Below are 27,057 nucleotides of genomic sequence, written 5' to 3'. Positions count from 1 at the left end.
TATGATTCAAGTGTCGCCGTTGTACCGAGACCTACGAGAAATTGACATTGAAAATTCGGTTTCGTCATCAGCGAATCCCTACATCTTACCGATACAACTAAGATTTTCACGTGGAACACTTTAATCGTTTCCAATTAAATTTATTGTGGTGATGCATATGAATATTTTCAAAATTAATCAAATAATTTGTTACATGTGACAACAGTAGTTGATTAAATTTAGGTGAGTTATATCCATTAATTTTTAATACATGTAAATAACTAATTTTCATTCAATTTTACGATTAAAGATGCAAAATATTTTGTAAATAAATGTACAATGAAATCTGTTGATAAATAACTAATACCCAATAATATGAATAATAATAATGTTTATTATATTTTAGATATTTATTATATTTTTAGTCTTAAAAAATTTTTTAAAAGATTATTATCAGTAAATTTTTCTTGAAGTTAAGTAAGTCAAATTTTAGTCTAAATACATTTATTTAAACAAATACTTTATTCCAGATAAATGTATCTAGACTAACTTTTTTATCAAATAGGTATCTAATATCATTACTGCTCTTAAATTATTTAATTCTTATTATTTTTATCTTGTATATTTCATGATATTGTGCCTCTTTTATTTTGATCAATTCCATTTATAGGAAACATTTTAGATATTTTCTATTATTTTCTATAAATTCTAGTAAACTAATTTATGAGGAATTATATTTTTCATTATTATTGAGGCATATTATGCAAGGTTAAATTAATTAAATTGATTAATTGATAAATTGACATTATGTATCGCTAACTTCACTTCTTTTACTTTTGTTTCTTGGAAACGATTAGAGTGATTCGTGTATCCGTAGCTTTAGATAATATTTAGGAAACGTCACGGGCGCATTTTACATACGGTAAACGGATAGTTTTTTATGTCAGTGATTTCTCCGCCGACTATCCTCACGGCTACTTTCTTCACCGAATGGATCAACGTTTCATTGTCGCTCGATGAAACCTCGTTTGTAATAACAATAAGCGCTTGAAAATAACACATCAATGTGAACAATAACAACATCTTGATCATTTGTCTACAATACCGTCGGTAGACTACCGACGGTGCAAATCCGCTGCTTTTTTTTCGTTATACAGCCGTCTTTTGTCTTCTATTTTGCAGTATCCAGAACGGTATCCATACGGTGACACGATTTTAATTATTTCAAGAATTAAATTATTAATTAGAAATTTTTGTTTCCATTGTATGTATGCTGACTTACAAGTTCTCAAATTAAGTAATTTTGATCCATTTTAAATTCTTTGTGATACTTTTTGGTAAGTAAATATTTCTCTGATATTATTAAATTTTGCAAGTTATATTGATTAACCCAAAAATTATAATTAATTATAATATTTAAAGTTGTCAGAGCTTAAAATGAAATTTCAAATAAAATTAATCAATCAAAATAAAAACCATTTATTATTTATACTATTTTTCTAACAAAATATATAATTATTACATACAAAAAATAAATAAATATAATATTAAATTATACATCACAATTTATTTCCTGACAATTTAATATTCCTTACATTGAATTGCAAATTAATTAATTCTAAAGATACAATAATATTTCAACTTCTATTTAAAAAAGAAAACTATCCAAATCTCTATACATAAAAAAAGAAAAAAGAAAAAATTTGAATATAAATTATTATCATTGCTCATCGAATCAAAGTATCTTCATTTAAACTTTCTTCTCACTCTGTATATGACTAGGTGAATCGCGTTTGTCAGCGTCTCCATTATATCGGCATTGTGCCGCATCTCTCGAAATAGTCGAGTAGCCGTGAGGCTCGAAAAGATTAACTCTTTACATTAATTTAATAACGCTACGATATGTTGCACGATATGATGAAAGTATCACCTGCTAATGAACACTCTTACCCATTATAACGATATAATGCTCTTTCTCATTCATTTGCACTAGTCGCTCTCTCTCTCTCTCTCTCATTATATGTATATATATATATGTATGTATCACTTTCACTCCTCCCGTTCTTTCCTTGCACAAAACTGCGTTAAACTGAAAAATAGAAAGAAGAGAAGACAAAAAGGGGAACGGAAGCGTTTTAGAATCGTGCACACGTGGGACGTCCCGGAAAACCGTCGTATACACAATTTTATTGATCGACAATGCAGACTGTACAGTGCGTAGGCAAGGAAATTCTATAATAACACCTTGTTGTTTTTCTACGCGATATATAGACATTTATAGGCGTGTATAAAAACGCACGCTCGCGATGACAAAATAGCCAGACTTATCCCCTTTGACAAGGGGATAACTTTTTCATTCTTTCTTTCGCTTTTTTTTTTTTTTCCCCTTTTTCGATTAAAAATAGAACTTTTATCGTACATTCTCTTAAGGGACAGACCCTACGTGTGCGTACATTTTATCTAATCGGTTATAGACGATTAATTACAACGTGCAATAAAACTGCGTAGAAGTAAAAGCGAAACGAAGAGTTTTAAATAGATGATTATTGAGAAATTTATATAAATTTATATAAATTTCTGACACGATATATAATTGAAAAAAATTAATTAAATAATATTGATTTACATTTCGAGAAGATTGGAATTTTGAAATGAAAAATTTATTTTTTGATAAAAAATTATACATTGTAAATATATAAAAATAATAAAAAAAAACGTAAATATACATGCAAGTTTGTACTATTTATAAAGGAACACAGTTTTGGTATTATATTTTTTCAGCATAATGCAAATTAAATTTGTACAAAATTTGTACAATTTTATTGCACGATATAACTGAACATATATTTAACATATATTTAAATAAATCGATTTTACCTTGACTTTTAACAAGTTCCGTGAAAAATTAAAAATTAAAAATTGTTATATTGAAAAATTTTTTAAAAGATAAAATTATCCTTATATTAATACAACGATATTTTTTTTATTATGAAACGTAAAGAAACAAATGAAAAATAAACGAATAATATTATGATGAATTATATATATATATATCATTATGCCGATAACAAGGTACAACAGTCTTAATTTCTGATTTGTCAATAGAATTTTCCAGTTTCGGACTATAATTTTTGCGTTTGCTAGCACACAACACGCATATATGTGTATATATAATTTTTTTATATATATAAATATCTATTCAAGATATTTTAAAACAAAACGTTCACATGCGTTCACGTGTACAAAGCTCGTATGTATCATATCTATTTAACTTATCATAATATCTTTTTAGACGATAATATGTATATGAAATATATTTCTCCGTTCTTACTTTCATAAATTAGCGTTATGACCAATAATTAGATTATGCTAGAACTAGGAATGTAAAAACATCAAATAATCGATTGTATAATATTTTCATAATTGATCATGCGTGTCGATAAAAAAGCAATTGGAAAGTAGAAACTGTAAGTATAAGGTTAGTGTATAATAATAAAGATATATCAATTCTCATTTCTTCCTATTAAATTCTCTTTTCATTTTTCCGAAATAAAAATATCGATTTAAACTTCGTACATTTATTAGATGTGTAAGTCAACTCGATATCTTTTATATTTACTTCTTTTCTATTTCGAAATCAAATATTTTTGAACAATGGTAAAAGTTATTTCGTGAACGAATAATCCAATTTTTACTACACGATTCGTAACAGTGAATTCATTTACACATCTAATAAACAAAAGATAAGATTGATATTCATTTGAAACAATACCTATACTTTTACACTCCTTAATTTCGAGCAAGAAATTCGATTTACGAATTGACATTCATTACACCGTCCCCGATCATCGTAACACACTTATCGAATGAACGTGTGTATCCGTTGAAATGCTCGAGATCTCTTCGAAATTCAGCTAGAGGTCTCTAGCATCACAACCGTCAGTATCGATAAGTACGTAATATACTAAATAGCGATAGATATGTAATTCTTTAAACTATGAATAAAAACAGTATTTCGTATATATATATATTTTCACGAATATAATAAATTCTTCTCGAATACGAGCGAATAAAGTATTCTATGATATAGTGTCAACGTATTTAAAAGATTTTAAATCCAGTAAGTATATAGAAATATAGAATAATGGTGAACGAGTTAATCTTGCGGTCGATATCATGAGAGGATGAAGAAGAAAAATGCGCCCGTGTGTGTAGCCTATGTATATATTTTTTTTTTTTTTGTATTTTCCTTTTTAGAAAAAAATCACTGTTAACCGGCGAATTACTATTTACTACGATATCTTTTCTCTCTTTTTTTATTTATTTTTTTTCTTTTTTGTTTTACTTTTTTTCTTCTATCGTCGTTTCGATGGTCATATTCTTCCAAACTTGTGCTGGTCGAAATGACCAGAAAAACGAACGGAATACTCCCTCCGGATTCGACAATATTTTTCGCGAAATAGATAACGATCGATACAAGCGACAATCGAAAATAGTTGCACGAAGAAGCCGCGTCTATATGAGTTTATAAAATTTCTGCAAGACAATAAAATCGCTGCCCCCGTGTATTTCGGTATAATCAAGGAAGACATTGTGATTGTTCGTTCATTAATATATATATATATATATGTTTATATATATATATGTATGTATATAATATATATATATTCCCCCCTTCCCACAAGTTCTCCCTTTTTTTTTTCCACTTGTATTTATTCTTCTCCTCGTTTACGTATATTACACATCTTTTTTTTTTTTCTTTTTTTTCCTGTATTTTTCTTCTTTCTTTAGTTTCTTTTTTTTTTTTCTTTCGTTTAATTATCCTATAGCAATTGACTTTTATTAAGGAATGATCTTGTGCATCGCGCAGAGTATGCACAGTAACGTAGCTAGGGGCCATCCCCACGCGATATTTGGTGCTGAGGATTCGACCATCGACATAATTTTCACTGAAACAATGAATAAAAAGTAGGTCTAACGTTAGAAACGCGAGACTCGAAAATATGAGATATTTAAAGATTTATGTTAATTGTGGAATTTAACATCGAATACGAAATAATGCAGTTGAGATGATTTATGCTGATTATTATATAGTACAATAGAAAAATATTACGATTTAAAATATTAAAGAATAAATTTAAAATTTTTTTTAATAATTTGCTATATTAGATGATTAGAATTAGATGATTAGAAAAAATTAATTTCTTTTCAATGAACATAAACATTTATTCCCTGACATATTTTATGAGGAAAAATATAAATAATTTTTAAATATATTCTTTCAATATATTATTATATATTATTATCTTATTACAAATAAAAAAATTCATTATTTGTAACTATTATTCTGAAAAATATTTTTAAATAAGTAATTTATTGGAAAATAAACTAATAAAAATTTTTAAAAATCACTAGTATTCATCGTATGGTATTTTTCTCTATTTCCCTATGCAGATAGATAAGATAAATCTCTCGTTTAATCTATTATGAATTATAAGATTAATTTACATTGCATGTAATATTCTTAACACATTTAATAATTAAAATAATTGCAATGCTATATTATTGTTATTATAAAATCAAATATAGTAGAAATAAAAAAATATTCCTAGAGATTAGATGCAGCTAGATGGCACTGAAGAAGCTATGGATAACTTTCGCAATTGCTATTTCTAATTGGACGTTTTTTCCTGTGATGCAATAGGTCTTCAAACGAGTTAATTAGAACGTCTACTTTTGAGGTTACGCATCTCATTCATTAGTATGCCTTACATGAACGATGGAAAAGGTATTTGAGATGAAAATCTCACGACTATGAGATTAAAGTAGAGAAATGCTTTTTAATGGAAAAAATGGGTGAGAAATTGTTCGCGTGTACAATTCCCCTTCCCTCGTTTGTAAATCGGCCCTAATACTTGCGTGTATTGATTCCCATCTAGAAAGTATGAGTTTCCATTTGAAAAGCAAATTTCATTTTTAAAGCGAGCCAATTTTTACGAAACGTGTACGTGTTAAAAAAAAAAAAATATTGCAAATAAATAAGCTGTGTGCATACGGGCTGAATAGAATTCGAAAATCTGATTGGGAAGTTCACTAAAAATGAGTGTTCGGTAACCGATATACGGTGAAAAAAAATATGATTTATGAAATACAGTGTTTGCAAATATTTATGAGTGAGAAAAATTGTGTATGTAAAAATTGAACTTTGAAAATATATTACACACGATGATCATGTGAAGAGTTCGAAAAATTTATTTTTTAAAAACATTAAAATTCAATCACGTTTAATTACTATAAAAAATATATCGGAAGTGTCTATATGGATTTAATTCGAATCAATTAATAAAATTTATGAAAGATAAGTAGATATCTATCTGCAAATTGATATATATTTTGCAATTGATTTATAATTTTAAATCGTTTCCACGAAGAAATGGGGAGAAAAAAATAGAGAATTGAAAGGAGAATAAAAATTATTTTATAAAATCGAGTCGAATAATTACCCGTGACCGATTCCTTCTTTATATCGGCATACTGCACTGCGTAATCTGGGATGGTCGAGTGACAACTTATTTCCAAATTACCGTTTGTTCCTGTGTGTAACGCGGAAACCTCTATCACCAGCTTCGCAGTAGCGGACATCAGTTGGTTTTTGTGATGTGTGTGAGGATAGTGATTTACCAGACTGATATCCACCTAATATAACAGGCAAACAAAAACATTATGGTGTTTGGTTATAATTTTTATAAAAAATTTCTCGCATCGTGACATAAGAATTAGGTTAGTTTTGACGGATTAATGTTTTGCGAAAACGAATGTCGATGTTACAATGGCATTAAAAAAAACAAGTGGCATTATTCGTAATAAAATTTTCATAAAATAATATTTTTTTTATTTCTAATATTTAAATGTTTAATTTATAACTTCATATAAGAAATATCCTTCATCTGTGAAGAATCATAATCAAAACAAAATGTTAATATTAAAGAAAAATCAAAAATAGGAAAATTTTCTTACATCATCGAACATAAAATGTTATAATTTTTTATTCAATCTGAAAGTTATCGCACTGTTGATAACTAATCGTTTCTAAATATCAATTCGATTCATCGTAAGAATAAAAACGTAACAAAATGAAATCGAAAAAATGTGTGTAGACTATCATAATTAAGTGAGTGATGTTATAAGTGAAAAATGAATTCATCTCATCGAGATTTATTAGACACAAGTATGCCTGTTATCTTTGATATTTACTCACCTCCTTCCCGTTTATATACCAAGTCAAATGAGGAACTGGATGTGCAGCCGAGGAAGTGCAATTCGCCTCTAAACTTTCACCTACGACGTACGAGTTTTTCTTGAACGTAATTTTCGGGTTTTCAGTCTGTGGTACTGTACACAATTTCACAACAATACTAATTAGAATAGAATTATTCTTGAGAATTATAATAAAGAAGAATTTAGTGATTATTATAATAGTGCAATAGAAAAATATAAACTTAACCTAACTTAACCTAATAGTTCAATAATTATTGGAGTGTAATAGAAAAATATGAACTTAATCTAATGTAATCTGAAGTTTGACTAAATATTTGATCTTTATTTGATTTTTTAACGAAGAAAGAACAAAGTTCATATCTAACAATTATTCTTCTTCAAATTATGCTTGCAAATGTATTCTCCCTTCCACAGTTGTTTTTAAGTCAACTGTGGAACTCTGTATGCAATCAACGATTTATACCGATAAAAGTTATATAACAATTTTTATGCCTCGGTAGCATATTATAATTGCAAAGAAGTCGTGTCCTATCGCGATTATATTTTTCACAGTATAGGAAACGATTGCATAATTAGCTGATCGATTGATGCAAGGATGAACCTCCCCTCCCAAGTTTGCATCTTTTATCTTTCAAGTTTTCTATTTAATATCTTACTTCAAAAATATTAATAGACAAATATTTTTCGTTTAATTTTGTTATAAAATTGTTAAGCGTTAATTGGAAAACTGTGAAGGTATATGAGATATACAATACAATTATGTTCATTATAATTAAAATGAAAATTATAGAATTCTTTATATACATATATTATATTTTGTATAAAGAGAGAAAATGTTAGGTTATGTGAAATGCATTTAATAAGACTTTTAACAGTTACATAGTTTTGCCAAAATTAATATCAATTAAAGTTTGATTCGACAAATTCAATGTACAAAAATTATAATAATAAAAATTCTCAATCTAATTATAGTGAAATAAAAATTGGAAAGATAGAATGGTACTCAACGAAGTCTACTTATGTCAACCTCATTTTATGCGTTTAACAAGCGTAATAATATGTGCGTATAATTATGTTATTTATTTTTTTCGCTTTAAAATTCATGAATTCAAATATTTAAAGTATCCAAGTTTTAACAAATATAGAATTTACAATTTCTTGAATAATGAAATATAAATTCATTTCATTTCATTAATTTTTTTATTCGTTTAATCTTTTTATTTTAATTTATTTAATTTCAATATCGATTTAAATATATATATAAATTTCTTGATATTCTTTTTAGTCAATATGTTTTTACGTCTTATAAGACAAGAATTTTTTTAATTAGAAGTTCAAAAGTATTTTTACGCGTTTCGTAACTTTTTCAATTTTTCAAAAACTTTCTGTCTTACTTGTTAAAATATAACTATATTGCAAAGAAACTTTTTTAATGCAATGTATATATTTCAAAATTCAACTTTTGCATTACATTTTCTTTTAGTATTTTTTGTAATTGTCAATGACAATTACTTGACAAAATTTCATCTTGTTATTTTTTTTATCTAAATTATATTATCATTTATCATAAAAATATTTAAAAATTCTGAAAGTTTATAATATTATAGAATATTATAGATTATAGAATAAATGCATTTCAACATTTTAACTCTTTTTATATTCTATCCTAACCTATATTCTATCCTAATCTAAATAAACTAATCCAATGTACAATTTCAATATTCTAATTTTTTTACATTTAAATTAAGAATTTTTTATATTCTATTTAATATTAATTTTTATATTCTTTTATTCTCTATCCTAACCTATATTCTATCCTAATCTAAATAAACTAATTCAATGTACAATTTCAATATTTCAATTTTTTTACATTTTTTTACATTTAAATTAAGAATAACTGATGAGAAAATGTATTTTTCAGTGAATTTTTTATTACAGTATGATTTCTAAAATGTTATTCATTTTCAAATGAAATATATATCATAATAAAATTATTGAGATTAAATATTTTCATTAATGATAATTTGATATTTTTTCATTAAAGATAATTTGACTTTTACAATTTTATTAATCTTACATATATAAAAAATTTTTATCAGAAAGAAACTATTACATAAACTGTTTTCATAATCTTCTGTTTCTTGAACAATTTTTGTATAAGACAAGTAATAACTAAACAAAAAAAATTGTTTGGAGATGAATTAGAAAAAAATTATTTGAAAAATGGATTCAAATTGTATCTTTAAATTTTCTTTTTAACTTTAAAGAATATTTAAGATTGAATTAATTTCACAATTTGCATATTGCACACTTGGTGGAAAATTTATACTTATTGCATCATTAAAACAAAGAAAGCATAATATCTTTTATCAGTAGAATACCGAGTAATGTGAAGTAAGTGAATTTCCATTTTTAATATTCTTACGTATTTTTTAAATCGTTTTAAAGTTATTTCATAGTTAATTTTTTATTTATGTCGCTTTTCAAGAAGACATACACTATAATATTGACTTATGTATAAAATACATAGTGAAGGATATTGGAATTTTCTAAACTTCTGTATCTTCTTTAATAACTTATATCGAGTTTTAATTTGAATATGAAAGGTGTCCCAGTTTTTTGACGACAAATTGCCATAGCGTATTCTTTACATTATAAAAATAAGAACAAAATTGTTGTGAAAAGTTTTATAACTTTATGTAACGTTTTCCTTTGTCCTTACGTAAAAAGTATACATGAAACAGGTAATTTTCCAGCATAGAATGAGAAAAGTCAACTGTCTTTGTCAACTGTCTTTATCTTGGTTATGTATACATTACGTGCCTTTTGTTTATCGTAATGAGTTTTATCGATTAATATTAATATTCTTATTAATAATTATTTCTTAATTATATGAGTAAACTAGTATTTTCAATTATTCATTTCGAAAGTGTTATTATTATTATTAACCTTGATCATTTATATATACTAACTTGTGATATATTCATGAAACATGTTTGGATAATGAAATATTAAAATTTTAAAGATTATAATCAAAACAAATACAAAAGTTGATACAAACATAAAAATTTATATGCAAAAATGTCGATTGAGACATTATTTATCAAATTATAAGCAATTTAAACTCGTATTAGATGAAGCGAGACAGATATATGACAGTAAGACAAAGATAAAGTTATACGTATAGCATTCTATTCAATTGCGTATAATTTAATAAATAAATCGACTTTTATAACAACTTTAATATTTGTTTTGACCTTTAGAATCAATTCAAACTGTGTTCCATGAATATATCAACATTCTATATATGTTGCAATAAAAAATTGTTCACTATTCATTTCATGCATATAATGTTTATTTGCTTATTACCTTAACCTAACCTGGAATAGAATAGATTGGATTTGTCCAATAAAGAAAGATAAATAATGAGACAATGCACGTCAACTAAGATGATATCTGTATATCTATGACGTCGTTACTTGTAAAGGAAGATACATAAAATAATACATAAAGCTAGATATTTTTGGATCCTTAACCTTTCAAGTTTCAGCGTGTTATCTTTTGAGATCTGGAAGATTTCAATGATTTGAATAATTTGGAAGAAGAAAAAAATAGATAGAGATAAATTTTGCATAAATTCTCTCTCAGAGATTAATTCACAGTACAAAGTTAGTAAGTCGCAGCAAATTAATTGAATAAAAGTTTATTCTAATAAAGGAACTTTTTAGCAATGCATTTAAATTTCAATTTATTGCAAAACTTTGCGTCTTTTTCTTTTTTTTTGTTCTATAAAAAAAATTTACAGAATATAAAATTTCTCATTATAATTTAAAATATAAAATTTTGCAATATAGAAAACGTTTTATATTATAGTGTATCGTTGTCATCACATCAAGCTTAATGGAAACTCTATCAATACTGAAACATGTTAATAGAAACGTTCGACAGGTGTCTTCCAGTAAACGAGACTCAATCTATTCAGACAAAATATTAGATTATCCCATGAGCAATATCATTTTAAAAGAACAATTTTAGTAACTTACTTGATATCTCTAATTTATTATTATTTTATTATTATTTATAATTTTTTATAATTGAAACAAAATTCTTTAATTTCCTTTTTTATTCTTCAATTTTGTAATAAATATAATAAGATAATACAATGTATTAGGTTAAAAAAATATAAATAAATTTAATATATTGATATAATTAAATATTTTCATAGTTGAATAAAAATTATCAAAATTGCATATTGTCCATTCAATTTTCACAATAAATTGTAATTATAATGATTCAATTTTCAAAAATATGCAATAAACGATTTTTCAAGACGATATTATCTACCGATGGTATTACCAACTAACTACTTACCATGAAACTTTTTCGTATTAAATACATGTAATATAGAATACGACTTACCTATAACTTTCATTGGAACGCTTTCCGAGTGTTCGGTATAAATAGGAGTCGTCATCGTAACCAGACAATGATACGAGCCGGACGCCTCGAAACGTAAGTTCTTTAATTTGATTGTCGTGCCATTTTCGAAATGCTGTAAAATAAACGTGATGTATCGTTACCGACTGTCGCTTCGATCGGTTTTCTAAAGACCTCTTAAATAACACGCAACCACTGTTTTTTGCGCGTATAAGTCGTTCGGAGCCCTTCACTATTGTGACCCACGCCATTATTGCCTCTTGCGTGTCGAGAGCATGGTTGAAAGGGACGCTTGTATCGATCTCTCGAAAATAGATCAAACGACCGTTCCACTGATCGCGTAGAGTATATACGCCATGAGATATTACGAAAAAGAAAGAAAGAAAGAAACAAAGAAGGAAAGAAATGAAAAGTAGGAGAAAGAAAGTTTGCGAAAGAAGGAATTACTTCCCAAAGATAGAAATCTTATCTACAGAATGTTCTAGAATTACAAGTGGATCGTGTGAGAGGTGATGAAAGAATTTTTTTTTTTTTTTTCTTTCCGATGTGTTTTTGATCTTGTAACTTTCGATAAGAAGTCTCTCGATCTCTTGATGTTCGATCATGCAATTCAATTCTTATCCTTTTATTGCATCATTCATTTTGAAAAGATAGAAGGTATAGGAGAATTAATAAATTTCGATTGTAAAAATTTTTGGATTTAGCGATAAGCAATCGATTTTTCTTATTTGATTAGTAAATACAATATGAAAACAAAAAAGAATGCATTTTTTTTCTTGCTTAATTTTCTTACGAAATTTGAATTGATATTCGTGTTTCTCTTCACAAAGAGAAATGATAAAATGATGCAGTAACATCAATTTAGCATAATTTACAACATTTTTACAAGATATTTGTATCCATAAATGAGATTACCACGAATAATTGATACATGAAATATCATATTATAAAAAAAAAACGATGATAAAATTTTCTTCATTATTTTCCACAATATCATAACCAATTTCTCTCGCGTTAAATTCACAGTCTAAAAATTCGAAAATACAGTTTTGCGTGTTAGACAATTAGAACGAAACTTTTCAAACTTTTGCTTCAGAAATAAATAAACGCGAAAAATCAACAAGATCAGTAACAAGATGGAAAAGAAAAAAAATCTTTCACCGGTATTATATTCCCATTTTCTATTTCCGCTCGATTGAACCAGTTTTCGAGGCACGTAATAAAGGAATATGTCACGAATCGAGGATATCGCGTTATTTTTATTAAACTTGCATGTTTCGATGCGCTTGTATCGAGGGCTTTGGTTAAGGAAGTCCGTTTCGATATTGTCTATCCTCGATATAACACGAGGCTACGTTAATACCGGTTGCAGTTTCAATTTCCTCCTGTAACGCCTTCGCGGTTTCGCCTCCTCTTGTCCTCGCTTGGGAAACCGATGTTTTATTTAATTCCAGGTCACGTGAGCGCCTACGCGTGGGGAGAAGGAAGGGGAGGGGATGGGAGAAGAAAGAGGAGGGGAGAGGATTTTTGTTTCATACAGCGATACAGGGTGGAGAAATATGTGAAATGAGGTTTTTATAGAAACGGTCACGGAAAATGAAGTGACATAAGAGGGATATAACGGTAATGGTATACAGTGTAACGATAGAGTATAATAAATGTGTTCTCGTAAAAGGATAAGTAAACGATATTTTGCGCAATTCTCGTCGAATATCCTTCCAGATAAAGATAACGCGGGAAATTTGAATTTATCAATTTCGTAATCTTTATTGAAAGATATAATTTTTATAAATTTTTTGAATTGTTTCTATATAATATTGAGAAAAAAAGTATGTGTGTGATTATTTTCGATAAAATGATAAAATAATCGATGAATTTTAATTTTTATCGAATTTTTCATCAAATTCTCTTCTTCGAATAACCTTTCAGAAAGATTGTTGAAACGCGGGAGATTTGAATTTATCAGTTTCGTAATCTTTATTGAAAGATATAATTTTTAAAAATTTTTTTTGAATTGTTTCTATATATGTGTGATTATTTTCGATAAAATGATAAAATAATCGATGAATTTTAATTTTTATCGAATTTTTTATCAAATTCTCTTCTTCGAATAATCTTTCAGAAAGATTGTTGAAACGCGGGAGATTTGAATTTATCAGTTTCGAAATCTTTATTGAAAGATATAATTTAAAAAAATTTTTTTTGAATTGTTTCTATATATGTGTGATTATTTTCGATAAAATGATAAAATAATCGATGAATTTTAATTTTTATCGAATTTTTCATCAAATTCTCTTCTTCGAATAATCTTTCAGAAAGATTGTTGAAACGCGGGAGATTTGAATTTATCAGTTTTGTAATTTTTATTAAAAAATATAATTTTTGAAAAATTTTGAATTGTTTTTTATTGCAAATATGCAGAAAGAAATGGTTATATTTTCGATAAATAATTATTATGATTGAAAAATAACCGATCGAAAGAAAGAAAATTCACTGGAAAAAATAAATGTCTCTAAATAATATTTTCATTCATTATATTTTCGTAACAATAATCACAAAGCCTTCATTTGAAAAAAGCAACAAGATCGACTTTCATTAAATGCATTTTCACGATTTTTTATCTTTCGTTACATAATTGCAGCCAGTTTATTAAGAAAAAGTGCAACAATCCACTCCGTACGAATTCTTTACGAAAGAAAAAAAAAAAAACAATTATTCCAATAGCATCTCTCTCATCGAACCTTTATCACGTCTCAATTCAATTTAAATCTTTACTTCTTGTTTTCTCGTTAAAATGCGTAGCATTAAAGGAAGAAGAAAAAAAATAGGAAGAATGGCAATGAATGTAATCGACGAAAGACTATTGCAGAACCATGGAAACCAATCGAGCATTAAACAATTATGAATATTGAATATTAAATAATACTGTAACGATCATTGAACGAGTGTACTATCAGAATTTTTTTTTTTCTCCTCTTTTCCGTTTGTTCATCCACTGTTCATTTTTGCTAAAGTTAGCCAGAATTCTCGACTGGATGTGTATCAGGGACTGCGGACAGGATAAACGCGTTTAGACGGCCGTATAAAGAGTATGCGTCACTTTTTTCTAGGTTACACTCGACGTTTCGGGAACAATGCGGCTCGTAAAGCAAGGTGAATCGTTTGCACGATGCACGAATACGCGGCGAACTTTAACACAGTACGAGAAACTGCTATGTATAATTGATGATATCATCCATTTCCTCTGTACCGAATTTTATCCCTTGTTATTACGTAGTGGAATTTAGTTACATCTTTTTTTTTAAAGATATTTTATGATTTTACAAATTTGATAAAATTTTTTGCGAATAATTATTTACGAAAGCATCCTTCTCATCGATTTTTATGGTTAGAACTATGTTAGATTAAATTTTAATTTTCGAATTAGGTTAGGTTATAAGCAAAGATACATTCGATACTTGTATATAATATTTTTCTGTTTGTGATAACATTTATATGAAATTAAAGGTACGTTAAGTTAAGTTAGGTTAGCTTTCGAGTTATAAAGAAAGATATGTTCAGTGATATTCTTACCATGATATTTTTAATATGTGTGATATAGTTGTTGAAATTAGATTTATGTTAGGTTAAATTAAATTAGCTTTTAGATCGAGTTATAAGCAAACAATGTATTGAATGAACTGTACATGATATTTTTTAATTTTATACATTATTATTATATGAAATTAGGTTACATTAAGTTTAATAATATTAATAATATTAATCTAAACAATAATAAAAATCGTCACACGAAATTTATACAAAATTTTCATCAGAAAGATTCGTACGATTCTCGTTTATGCACTGTAAACAAAATATAGTCAGATTTCGATTAGTTCATTGTCCAGTCGTCGTAAGGCGTTGGCATTCGACACTATACATGTATTGTTACAATTATATATATAATTTTTAAGCAAAATTCATTGTAGAATTATCGTATAATAACTTTTTGTGAATATTTGAATAAAATATTTCAAAATGTTGAACTTAAGAATGTATTTCAAGAAGATTAAAATTAGAGAGAAGAATTTTATCGTAAGTAATTATCGATAATTTAATATAGAACTTTTTTTATACATTGAAATTTACAGTAAATTTTCTCTTTTAAATTGTGAAGTAATTTATTGATAATTCATTAATTATATTTTAAAATAAAATTAATCTGTGAAAATACAAGAAACGTGAAATTTTGAAATATAATGATTTCAGAAATGGATAGAATTTTTTCAGTAATAAGATTCGACATTACTTTTAAAAATAATTTCAATATTACTACATTTGCCGATAAAAATTAAAAAAAAAACAAATGGTTTACAAATTTCCTTATATTTTATCATTTTATTAGAAATGAATAGGTTAAGAATTATATCATAAAAGATAACATCTCTAAATATGTTTGCACAAATACCGAATAAAAAAATAAAAAAGAGAAAGAAATTTGCAAATGTTCCGTATTTCTTAAGATCTATCTATTTTTCGATTATTCTCGAAATAATATATAATTATATATAATCATAAAATAAACACACGATTAATAACCTCAAATAAAGAAGAACGACCAATCGAACAACATTTCAATTTCAATATTTAACGAAATTACGTAAAATATGATCAAATGTAAATAATCATATATCTCGAGGGATCTATTATAATGGAACATTTATTCAAATATTGTAAATTTCATCATTATTCACTTTCTATAATCACGTTCACATCGCGTACAAATCGTGTAAATTTGTGTATTAATACACGACTCTGCCAATATTAATTTTATCACACGTAATCCACTTAGAAAATTTGTAGGTATAGAAAATTTATATGTTCATATCATAAAACACGAAAAAATATCAATTTCCTCCTTTTTTTTTATTAAATTCTCTTTAACACGTGCGAAAAACACAAATATTCAATCTAACTAAACATCTTTAAATATATTTATATTATTATCTATTTGCCAATATATCCCAAAAAATGTTGGAATATTTCTAAACTGAAGATTTCTGAGATAATTTCAAGGAAAATTTTCTTTTGTAAAAATTTTATTAACGACTTATTAACAAAAGAAGAGTAACCAATCAATTCGTAACCTTTGAAATGAAAGAAAGTACGTTGAATATTATAATTTATTAATTATTCGTGATATAATTCGATTTTTTATTTTTATTCAATTTTATTCGAGATACGTTGCTTGAACTTGTTCGCATTCGGTCGCCGCACGCAGCCAACTCTACCGTTGCGGCTCGACTAGGCTACGCGCTCCGTGATTGGCCAGTCGTTTTTCGTTAATGATTCGTTGATAAAGCCGCGATGAAAATCCCTATGTGAGATGTTGTCATATTTTTAGGACATTTTATATACACTCGTGCGAGTGGAATAATTCTGATTGGACGAGATGGTGACACAATGTTTCGAGTGAAATAAAGTGATTATGTTCGGACACGCGAGACGAGAAAATGCAAAATAAAGAGTAAGATAAGAAACGATTAAGAGGAAATTAACGCGAAAAATAATTATAATCGTCGCGTAATCATCATCGAGTTATGAATACTTTGGAATGAAAACTTTATCCTTCGTATACTTAATTAGAGTTAAAAGGGAAAAAAAAGAAAAAATAAAAAGTTTCGTTACGATATATACGCGTTTCATCAACTTTGTTCCTATTATTAACTTCGGAGAAGAAAACTTTTCCATTCATGGACAGTTGGCTCGAGGGCCATCGTATTAGAGATTGGAGAATTACACGTTTTATCGTCGTATTCGTGGGTTTATTATAAGAAATTGTTGCAAATTGGTCTGGTGCACGCGAAACTGTTTGCATAATAAAAAAAATTGTTTAATATGTGGAAATTCGATATCTCGACTTTTTTTTGATATTAATTATAATTGCTCGTTCCTACACAAGGATTTGGATAAATAAATCTTTAGAATGAAATTTTTAAAATTGTTTAAAATTTTTCTTTTTCAAATGGATTAAATCATTTCATAAAAGAAAAATTGTTTAAAAAAATTGGCAATAAGAAAAATTTGAAAAAAATATATTTTACATATTTTTAGATTTATAACAAAAATCTTGAAGCTGCCATTTTTAATAGCATTTCTAGCAACAAATTAATCAATTTCAATACACAAAAAATGTTTTTTTAATTTTCATTACGAATTAAAGGAAAAAAACTTTACTTAATTTTTTCTCGTAAAAAAAAAAAAGAAAAATGATAAAACGATTTTAAAAAAATTTCATTCCATAAATTTAAAATAATAGACTTTTGTCTCTACTATCTTGAACAACGATTTAGAAAAAACACGCACAAATTGACAGAAATTGAAACGAATAAATCCAAATGAAGAAAGATTTCCAAAAAAAAAAAAAGAAAGGAAAAATTCGAAAAAAATTAATTCCTCCCCCCTCCCTCCCCGAGGGAACGAAGCCCCGCCGCTTTAAAGCGAAAGTTATCGACCGCGATCGATTGGAAATTAAACGATTGATCAAACTGTGTATACTCAGTATACACAGATTGCGCTCACTGCACCCAACCGTCAATTTTCGAGCGAATCGTATCGTTCGATTCGATACACACGGTTTTCGAAATACGCGATGCGTGTATGTAACCTATTAATTAAGACTTGATAAGTTTACAGAGAGACGAATAGAGGTGAGGGAGGAGGGGGTCGTGTATGCAGATTAAAGAGAATTAAAAATAGCTCGTGTGATTTATTTTTGGACCAGACGGGTATCCAGACCCTCGATGCACGATGGAGGTAGATTAACGATACCTGGATGCATGTTCGTTCAACTTTATTGACCACGATGGCCACGTAAATTAAGCGTTGTTATCGACCGAGCTTTCGTACATTTCGGTGTTAACAACTGAGGAGAATGGAATATCAAGTTATCGGATTATATCGATGCGAATATGCGTGGAGGTAAAAAAAGAGGTAAAAAAAAGGGAGGAGGGGGGGGGGAAGAAAGAAAATAACGATTCGAGGAATTTTTTTTTAAGAAAAAAAGTTTCGATTTGGATTCAATTTTATTATAAGGAGTTATAATGGGACTACTATACTACTCGTTTGATTATAAGAGACTTTTACTACTCGTCGCATCGCGATTGGCCCGTGTTTCGCTTGACATATTATCGTTCTATCCTACTTATCCGACCTTCTAACCGTGTCTGGCGTCGGAGGTGGGCGAAATTTTAACGATTGAAGTTAAGAATAAAGTTACCTCGATAATTCATTATTCAAAGCGTCGGATTAACTTTAATGTTGAACTTTAATGTTCAATATGTCAATTATATAATAATTATATAATACGGAATGAATATCGTTGAAGCGTTTTAAATAAAGTTATGCATTATGCTCGTAGTAATTTTATTCTAATTAATTTTTCAGTTTATATGATTCGATTTTATTATCTGAATGGACCGATCATAAATGATTTATACCACTAAATATCCGTACGACAAATTAGTCCATACCACTATTATAAAATTTAAAATAAAGTTAAAATTAAATTGTTTTTTTTTTTCATTCGAAAAATGTAAAAATAAATATCACGAAGTTACAGCGAATTTTGGAAAATTTTAAACATTTTCACTGTACTTATCTATCATATAAGAGACTTGTACTACTTGCCCTTATCATAGATAAGCATGTGCCTGACCATAAACGATAATTTAAAATCGTTCGATATTTTTCCACTCGAAAAGGATAAAAAATAATAATTGCACGAAAATTATATTATTGAAGATTAAAAATCACGTAGAAAAATTTTCAATTATATTACTATTTGTCCAAATATAAAAGATTCGTATTACTTGTCTGATCGTAGGTAACCTATATTACTGGCCGACCATCGTTATTCTTTTCTACTTACTATTCTTATTCTGTGGCGCGTATCAGTCTGACCTATACTACTCGTTCAACTGTTAATTATTACAATACCGTTAAAATTTAAAATCGTTAGATTGCGATTAAATTGTCCGATATTTTTCCGCTCGAAAAGGATAAGAAAAATAATAATTGAACCGAAAATTATATATTAATGAAAATAAATATCACGTAGACAAAGTTATCTATAATATCACGAATTTTGAATGGAAAAATTTCCAATTATACCACTTGTCTCTGATTATGAAACTACCTGACCGACCATCACTATTTTTTTCTACTTGTCTGATCTTCATTCGTATCAGTCTGGCGATAAATAAACTTATACCACTTGTCTGATCATAGATAGCCTATATCACTTTTTTCATTTATCCGACTCTCAGACGTGCACGAGCCTGACCATAAACGACTTGTACTACTTGTCCAGCGATAATCAGTCAATACTACTTTTACTTAGAATTTAAAATTGTTATAATTAAATTATCCGTTTCTCCAAAAGAATAAAAATAATAATTGCACGAAAATTATAAACACGTCTCTACTTTATCGACTGTTCTCCGATCTTCTAAATATTATAATCAGTTTTGATCACAAATAAACTTACACCAATTTAATTAATAATTAGTTTGTTAACGATTAAACCAATAATTTTTCACTCACAATAAATAAATAGATAAATAATGGAATAAAAAAATTTTGAATGGAAGGAAAAATTTCATTGAAAAATTTTCTTATTCTTCGCCGCGCCTTGACCGACCCATTCTACTTGCCTCGTCGCACGCACGACTTATACCACTCGATACCTATTCTTCTCTTCTACCAACCTCCGTGGCGCGTATCACGTTGACCCATACTACTCGTCCAACGATAATTATTCCCCGCAACTATTATTACATAATCTTGTATTAAATGTTTATTAAACGTATAAAAATAGTAATTGCGCGAAACTTACATGGAAAATAAATATGTAACGGAATTTTTTCCTTTTTCTAAATTTTCCCAAACCAATAATTAATACCAATCGAAAAATTTCGAAAACTATATAGACACGCGATCGTCTATTAAGCTATCGTTTTTCCTCTGTTCGTACAATGTTCGTGAATAGATGTCGTTAAAAACCTGTTTTTAGGGACGTGATAAATAATCCTGTGTACATAAAATTATAATAATAATATAATAAATAAAATTAATAAATAATTATAATAAATATAATAAATAATTTAATAAAATAATATAATAAATAATAATAATAATAATAATAATAATAAATAATAATAATAATAAAATAATAATAAATAAAAATAAACGAGAATCGTTTTCATCGAATAAAGACGAAACTCTTTGAACAAATGCAAGATATCGGTCGATAAAACAGGGAAATTTTAAGGGATTGTAAAAGAATTAATCGAACGAATTGGACAAAAATAAGAAAGCATAAAATTAATATAAAATTAAAATACCACGAGTGGAGGAACGAATACACGCGATGAAAACATTGTTATAAATATTTTTTACCTCTCCAGATTGAACGGAGACGCGAAATTTATTAAAATATCGCGCGAAATGAAATGGACGGATTGTAAATCGCTACGATATTTAACAATGTTTCGAACGAGGAAATAATTGGATTATATGGAAAAACACGCGGGTTTTATGAAATATAGCTTCGGGAATAATATGATAAAACGGGGTTAAAAATTATGGATATAATACGAAACATCTTTCTTCGTGTCATGGGGTTCGAAAAGTGAGAATTGTTGAGATATCGATTGCTGATAAAATCGAATATAGAAATATAGAATATGCATGCGAGAAGATTGATCTGAGAATTAAAGAGATACTGTGAGTGAGAAAAGAGAAAGAAAGGAAGAGGATGAAGGAAGAGATAATTTTTAAAAATTGTGAAAAAATTATGAGAATTATTGGCTCCTCCATTTTTAACTTCTGTATTGGAAAGAGGAAGGGAGTAAAATTATAAATTTATAAACTCTTAAATTATATCTCGAATGTGAAACGTAATAAACGATCTTTCATACATTGAACAAAGAAAGAACGAAAGAAAAAGAAAATGGAGGATTGTAAAAACCTCGAATTTAAAAATTTATAAATTACACGAAATTTATTAATTGTCTGGAAAAATTTATCAAAGAATTTAAAAAATTAAACGATCAACAATCTTCCACTTTTATTAAAAAAAGAATTACTTGAAACACGTAAAGAATTAAAAAAAAAAAGAATTCTAAAAATTACGCGATTGTTGAGCGACAATCTTCCACTCGATCGAAAAACAAAGAAAAAGAAAAAAGAAACCGCGGATAGAATTATGAAACATTAATTACGCGAGAAAAAATTCTGAAAATTGCACGATTAAACCAACTGGATCCTCCAGTTCCATTAAAAAGAAAAAAAGAAAGAAAAAGAATCGTGAAACATAGTTAATTACCTTCATAACACGAAGTATTTAAAAAAAATTACGCGATACAATCTTCCATTCTTTCCATTAAAAAAGAAAGAAAGGAAAAAAGAATCGAAAAATTATAAAACCTTAAAGAACGTAAAAAAAAAAAAAAAAAAACTCTCGGTTTGAAGATCATCATTGAAGTTGGATGACGACGAGATATGACTGCGCAATTGCTTAAAGACTGCATAATTGAAAGACAGGGGAGAGGAGAGGGGGAAGGAGAAGAGAGGGGAGAAGAGAGTGGAGTGGAGGGGACGGCTGCGTTAATTGCGTGCAACTCACCTCCATGCTTGCTCCTTCTACCTCGCCCCTGTGAAACGGCGGTTTTCTGTCCTTTATGTATTGTAATATCCTCTTGTCATCCTTCATGAACTCGACTTTATGCAAGAACTCGTCGGGTACGCTATGATTGCAGTGCATAGTGGCCGTACCGTTGTACGTTACAAAGCGCGGCGCTATCAGTCGCACCTGCACCGGGGCCTGCATCTGCATCGAAGAGGAGGAAGTTGCATCTGAAAGCCGGCAAGCGCGATGTTTTATTTAACAGAGGTTTATACAACGTTCTCAGTCTTTTCGAGGTGGGCCTTCGTTCGGTCAGGGACATTCTAGGGAATTTCTTGGCGGACGAATGGTTACCGTGACGGACACCGCTTAAAACATTCCTCGCGATACGTATTTTGGAAAATATTTTCAGAAACGTCGAATATCTCTCTCTCTCTTTGTAGTTTCCAATCTTGAAAGAATTAAAAGAGATACTTTTTTGAAGAAAGAAAAGGAATTAAAAGAATTTTTGCGAAATTGTTACTTTGAAAGGTGAAAAGGTAAGACGACGATAAATTGACGAGATTTTTCGAATACGACGAGCACGACGATGTTATTTTCGTATTTTTATTTCCACGAAATAATTCAAATTCGAAGATATAAAAAGTGAAATGAATATCGTTATGACAAGCTGTATCTACATAACATAACCTCTTAATAAATATAACTTCGTTCCTCTCTTTGAATAATTAACATAATTTATTATAATGTTCCATGTTAAAATTCCATCTTTTGATAAAAAAGAAAAAGAAAAAACTACCATTGTCCCGGTTGAGAACATGTTACACGATTTATAAAACGTTTCATCGAGTTAAAATTGTTCAATCCTTTTTCACGAAGCGATCAACATATTCGTACACACGTATGTATAATTTTAATTATATGAAAATATTGCATCTCGTGAAACGCGTTATAGAGATATAAGCGAAGAATATAAAACTTGAAATGTGATTTCAACTTTCGAAATATTTTTTCAGCAAAAAAGAAAAAAAAAAAAATTTTTCTCGAGACAGAAAAATTTCAATTGTCGACTATTTAAAATATGGACGAAACGAGAGAGATGAAAAAAAAACGTCGAATCCATCGAGAAAGAAATTTTTTTTCGAATGATAATACGAGCGCAAATGACGAATTAATTTAATTCTGAAATCTATCTCTATTGTGCATGGTCAAAGGTAGAAGGAGTATGGATATAATGAACGGAAATAAACTAAACTTGCCTCGTTACGATTCGACGACGAAACGGCTACATCGAAAACAAAATCATTAATTAATTTGTGGAACGACACAAACTGCGGAAATCCAGTCAACTCGGTCAATGACGTGAAACTTTAAAGCATCGCGAGTCTGATTAAACGAATCTTGTCGCTTTATACGTTTATTAAAATTATAATTAATAAAATACACGTTACACGTACGTCCCGTGAAAATTGGCCGCCATTATCGTAATGGGGAAATATTTAGACGGCCGAGATCACGCCTCGTCGAATAATAGGAAAGAGGATATAAAAATAGGAAACGAAAGAGGAAATTAAATTAGTTGAGAAGCTTTTGGCAAAGTTTTATGCACTAGTCGATGGAAATAAAAATGGAGATACAATCGTTTTTCGAAGAGTATCGGTGATTTAAAATTATTAGGTTAGATTCGATTAAGTTAGGTTAGGAACGATCGATAACAACAAATTCGATCGAACTCGTAATTCGAAAAGTTATCCTTTAACTCGTAAAATTGTGAGATTTTTCAAGAACGAATTTCTAGTAACTATCGACTAATTTCTCGAAAATTCGGAAAATTAGTTCTAAAATTATTCGTTCGATTCAAATTCTATCCCATGCGATTTCGAAATTATTATTCTTCTACGCGTGACGAAAGTGTAAATGAAGTTAAAAATAGAAAAATATTTATAAAATCTAAAAAAAGTATAATTGTAGAAAAAACATTTCAATAATTTCGAAATTTGTGTAGTAGAAGTGAAAATTAATAAAGATTAACAATTTTAATTCCTTGGTTAATAATACCGAATATTATTCGTGATACGAATTAAGCATTAAACACAACAGGCTGTACCAAATTTAATTCCAAATCGTAAGTTAAATTAATGAATACAAATTACATGATATTTTACACGTTTCGGACATATTAAACATTAAACAGTCACGAGGAAAATTATTGAAGCGAGGATTTAACGATATATAAAAACTTCGAGAATAAATTTAACAAAGTATATCGTATCCACGATCGGTATAACTATATACTCGGTCGATAAATTTTCGCCCATAATTAATGAAACCGGCTGTACGATCGAATTTACACGTTATCGCGAACCGTCGATGTTAATGTGTCGAGCAACAATTAGCCGTATCATCGGGCAACAATTAATAACCGGATGATCGATACAATTTAGCATGCCAGAAGGGAAGTGTCTATTAATCTCGCGTTCCTTCCTTCGAGAAATTTAGGTCGTCGTATAAGGAATAAGGTTCACGTATCCGTGTCAATTATCATCTCATTAATTCGATTACCGGCCATTTACTCGATCTAGATCCCGAAAACCGATATTACACGTATTACAGTAGGCAAGACTCCGTGAACGGAGCGAGAAGCACAAAGATGGAGTCAAAAATACACGAAACAGTCTAATGAAACGGTACGGAAGAATGGAGAGGTTTTAGTCGGCTATAACTACTTGTGGCAGTACCCTGTTGCTGGGAGGTGTTACTGTATCGATCACTGGAAGCGCGTGTTACTAACACGCGCGCAGAATATTCCTGGGGCTTTTAAGACGTTTCAAAAGCAGCATATACGAACGGCGAAACCAATCACAGTCGTCAAAATGGAATCATTTTTTGCTTTGTGCACCGTCGATGTCGCGTATGCTTGAAATTTAAATCGGTTTTTCAGTTCGCGTTTCCGAATATAACGTTCACCGCACGAGAGGTCCTTTCGAAACGCCTTTGTGAAACGAAAGAGAAGAAAAAAAAAACGAATAAATGGCAGGAACGAAAAACGCGTTTTACGCAGCTTCGACTTTGAAAATTCTAATTTTACGCGATAATTGAGAAATGAGAGAGAGAGAATGCTAATGAGTTTGTATAATATTTTTTTCAATAATATGGTATAAGATTGTCAAATTTAAAAAAAAATAAATAAAAAAGAAATTGTAAGTGAATTTTTATCAATATTGAAGAAGAAAAATTAAAAATTTAGAAATAAATTATAATTATTATGAATAAAAATGATTAAATAAAATGGAATATATGCTAAATTATTTTTGATTCATAATTGTCATTATTTATATCGCTAAATATAATTGGAAGATTAGATAAATGTCAAGCGATTTCCAGTTATGAGATGTAATAAAATTTAAGTTACATCTTATACGTGTCATAAATGAAAATGATATAATTTAATACGTATAATATATGCGAGAAGTTTTAAAAAAACCGCGAAAAATGTAAACACGTTCATATACTTTGTAATTCGTTCAAGTCTTGCACTTAATAATAAATAATTATCTAATAGCAATCTATTTTAAATAAAATTGACTAAACGTGATTGCTAAATTTCTTTCTGATTATTCTTTTACTTATTCTAATAGTACATTTGTATTGCTTAAACTTAATACAAAAAATATATTAAATAATATCATGTATATTAATATATATTTTGCTATATTACTTGTTTCTTTTTCATATTCTTAATGTAACACTAACCGTTAAAAAAAATTTCATTCAAATTCTGAAACATAAAACATTTTATGCAAGATGTTTCTAAGAATGAAAACGATCAGACGAATTTATTAAAATTTAACTTCGAATAATCGAATTTAATTTCTACGTTTGAATGCTTCTTTATGCTTCATCATTAATTATTATGACATGTAATATTTCGATGTAAAAACTATCGGTAATTTTCACTATTCGAGAACAGAATGAACTGGCCGGGTGGGTGTTTACGATTGCGTACAACTTACATGAAAATAAATGTAAAATATATACGAATACAAATTTTCCCCAATATGTTGATTGGCGCGGCATTGTGATATGAATTTTCTCGCGTTATTTCTACGCAAAATTGTTACTGATTCTACGTTACTTAATACGAAAAAACGTGCGTCTATTTTGTACAGTGGTGTGCCTTTAAACTACACAACTTCCAACCGAGTCGGCGCTACAACTGACCAAGCTTTTCGATCGTTCGACCAACTCCCATAGAATATAAAATATAGAGCGGAGACTCACTGTCTTTTTGCTTATCGAGTGATCTTCGATATCGGATTTATTAATGAATAGCATGAAATAAGCAATAAGTGACAGAAACTGAAATGAATAACGTATCTTGATATCTTTATGATATAAAGCGGCGAATTTTAATTAAACTATTTGCATTGATTTAAAACTGCATTTAAGAAGAAGTTTATATTATTAGATAACTTATATATTTATAACTTATATATTTTTTTTAATATTTTATATTTTATATTTATAGAGTAAAAAATTTAATTCGAAGAATAATTATTAATATATAATATAATAATATTTATAAATATTAATATTAATATTTTATTATTTTATAAATAAGATTAAAACACTGCATTATGATTTTATAATATTTTAATGAAATAAATTTTGATATATTAATAAATAAATTATGAAAA

The 27,057-nt window shown here is 28.2% G+C and overlaps 1 protein-coding gene and 1 long non-coding RNA gene across 2 annotated transcripts; one reads left to right on the top strand and one right to left on the bottom strand.

Annotated features, from left to right (window-relative positions):
* Window positions 1–4,206: 4,206 nt before the first annotated feature.
* LOC551098 lies at window positions 4,207–26,598 on the bottom strand. The gene is made up of 6 exons (XM_623496.6): window positions 26,374–26,598; window positions 22,361–22,590; window positions 11,677–11,809; window positions 7,238–7,371; window positions 6,483–6,675; window positions 4,207–4,928 (listed from the first exon to the last, which is right to left on the bottom strand). The coding sequence occupies exons 1-6, from the start codon at window positions 26,435–26,437 to the stop codon at window positions 4,822–4,824; spliced, it is 861 nt and encodes a 286-aa protein (XP_623499.1). The 5' UTR covers window positions 26,438–26,598; the 3' UTR covers window positions 4,207–4,821.
* Window positions 22,597–25,463, top strand: LOC102654812. The gene is made up of 3 exons (XR_412025.3): window positions 22,597–22,899; window positions 23,144–23,261; window positions 23,377–25,463. It is a non-coding gene; the product is annotated as an uncharacterized LOC102654812 (long non-coding RNA).
* Window positions 26,599–27,057: the final 459 nt, after the last annotated feature.

Source organism: Apis mellifera, linkage group LG6 (genome assembly GCF_003254395.2).
Source record: "Apis mellifera strain DH4 linkage group LG6, Amel_HAv3.1, whole genome shotgun sequence".
NCBI lineage: Eukaryota > Metazoa > Arthropoda > Insecta > Hymenoptera > Apidae > Apis > Apis mellifera.
This window is presented reverse-complemented; position numbering and strand designations above follow the sequence as displayed.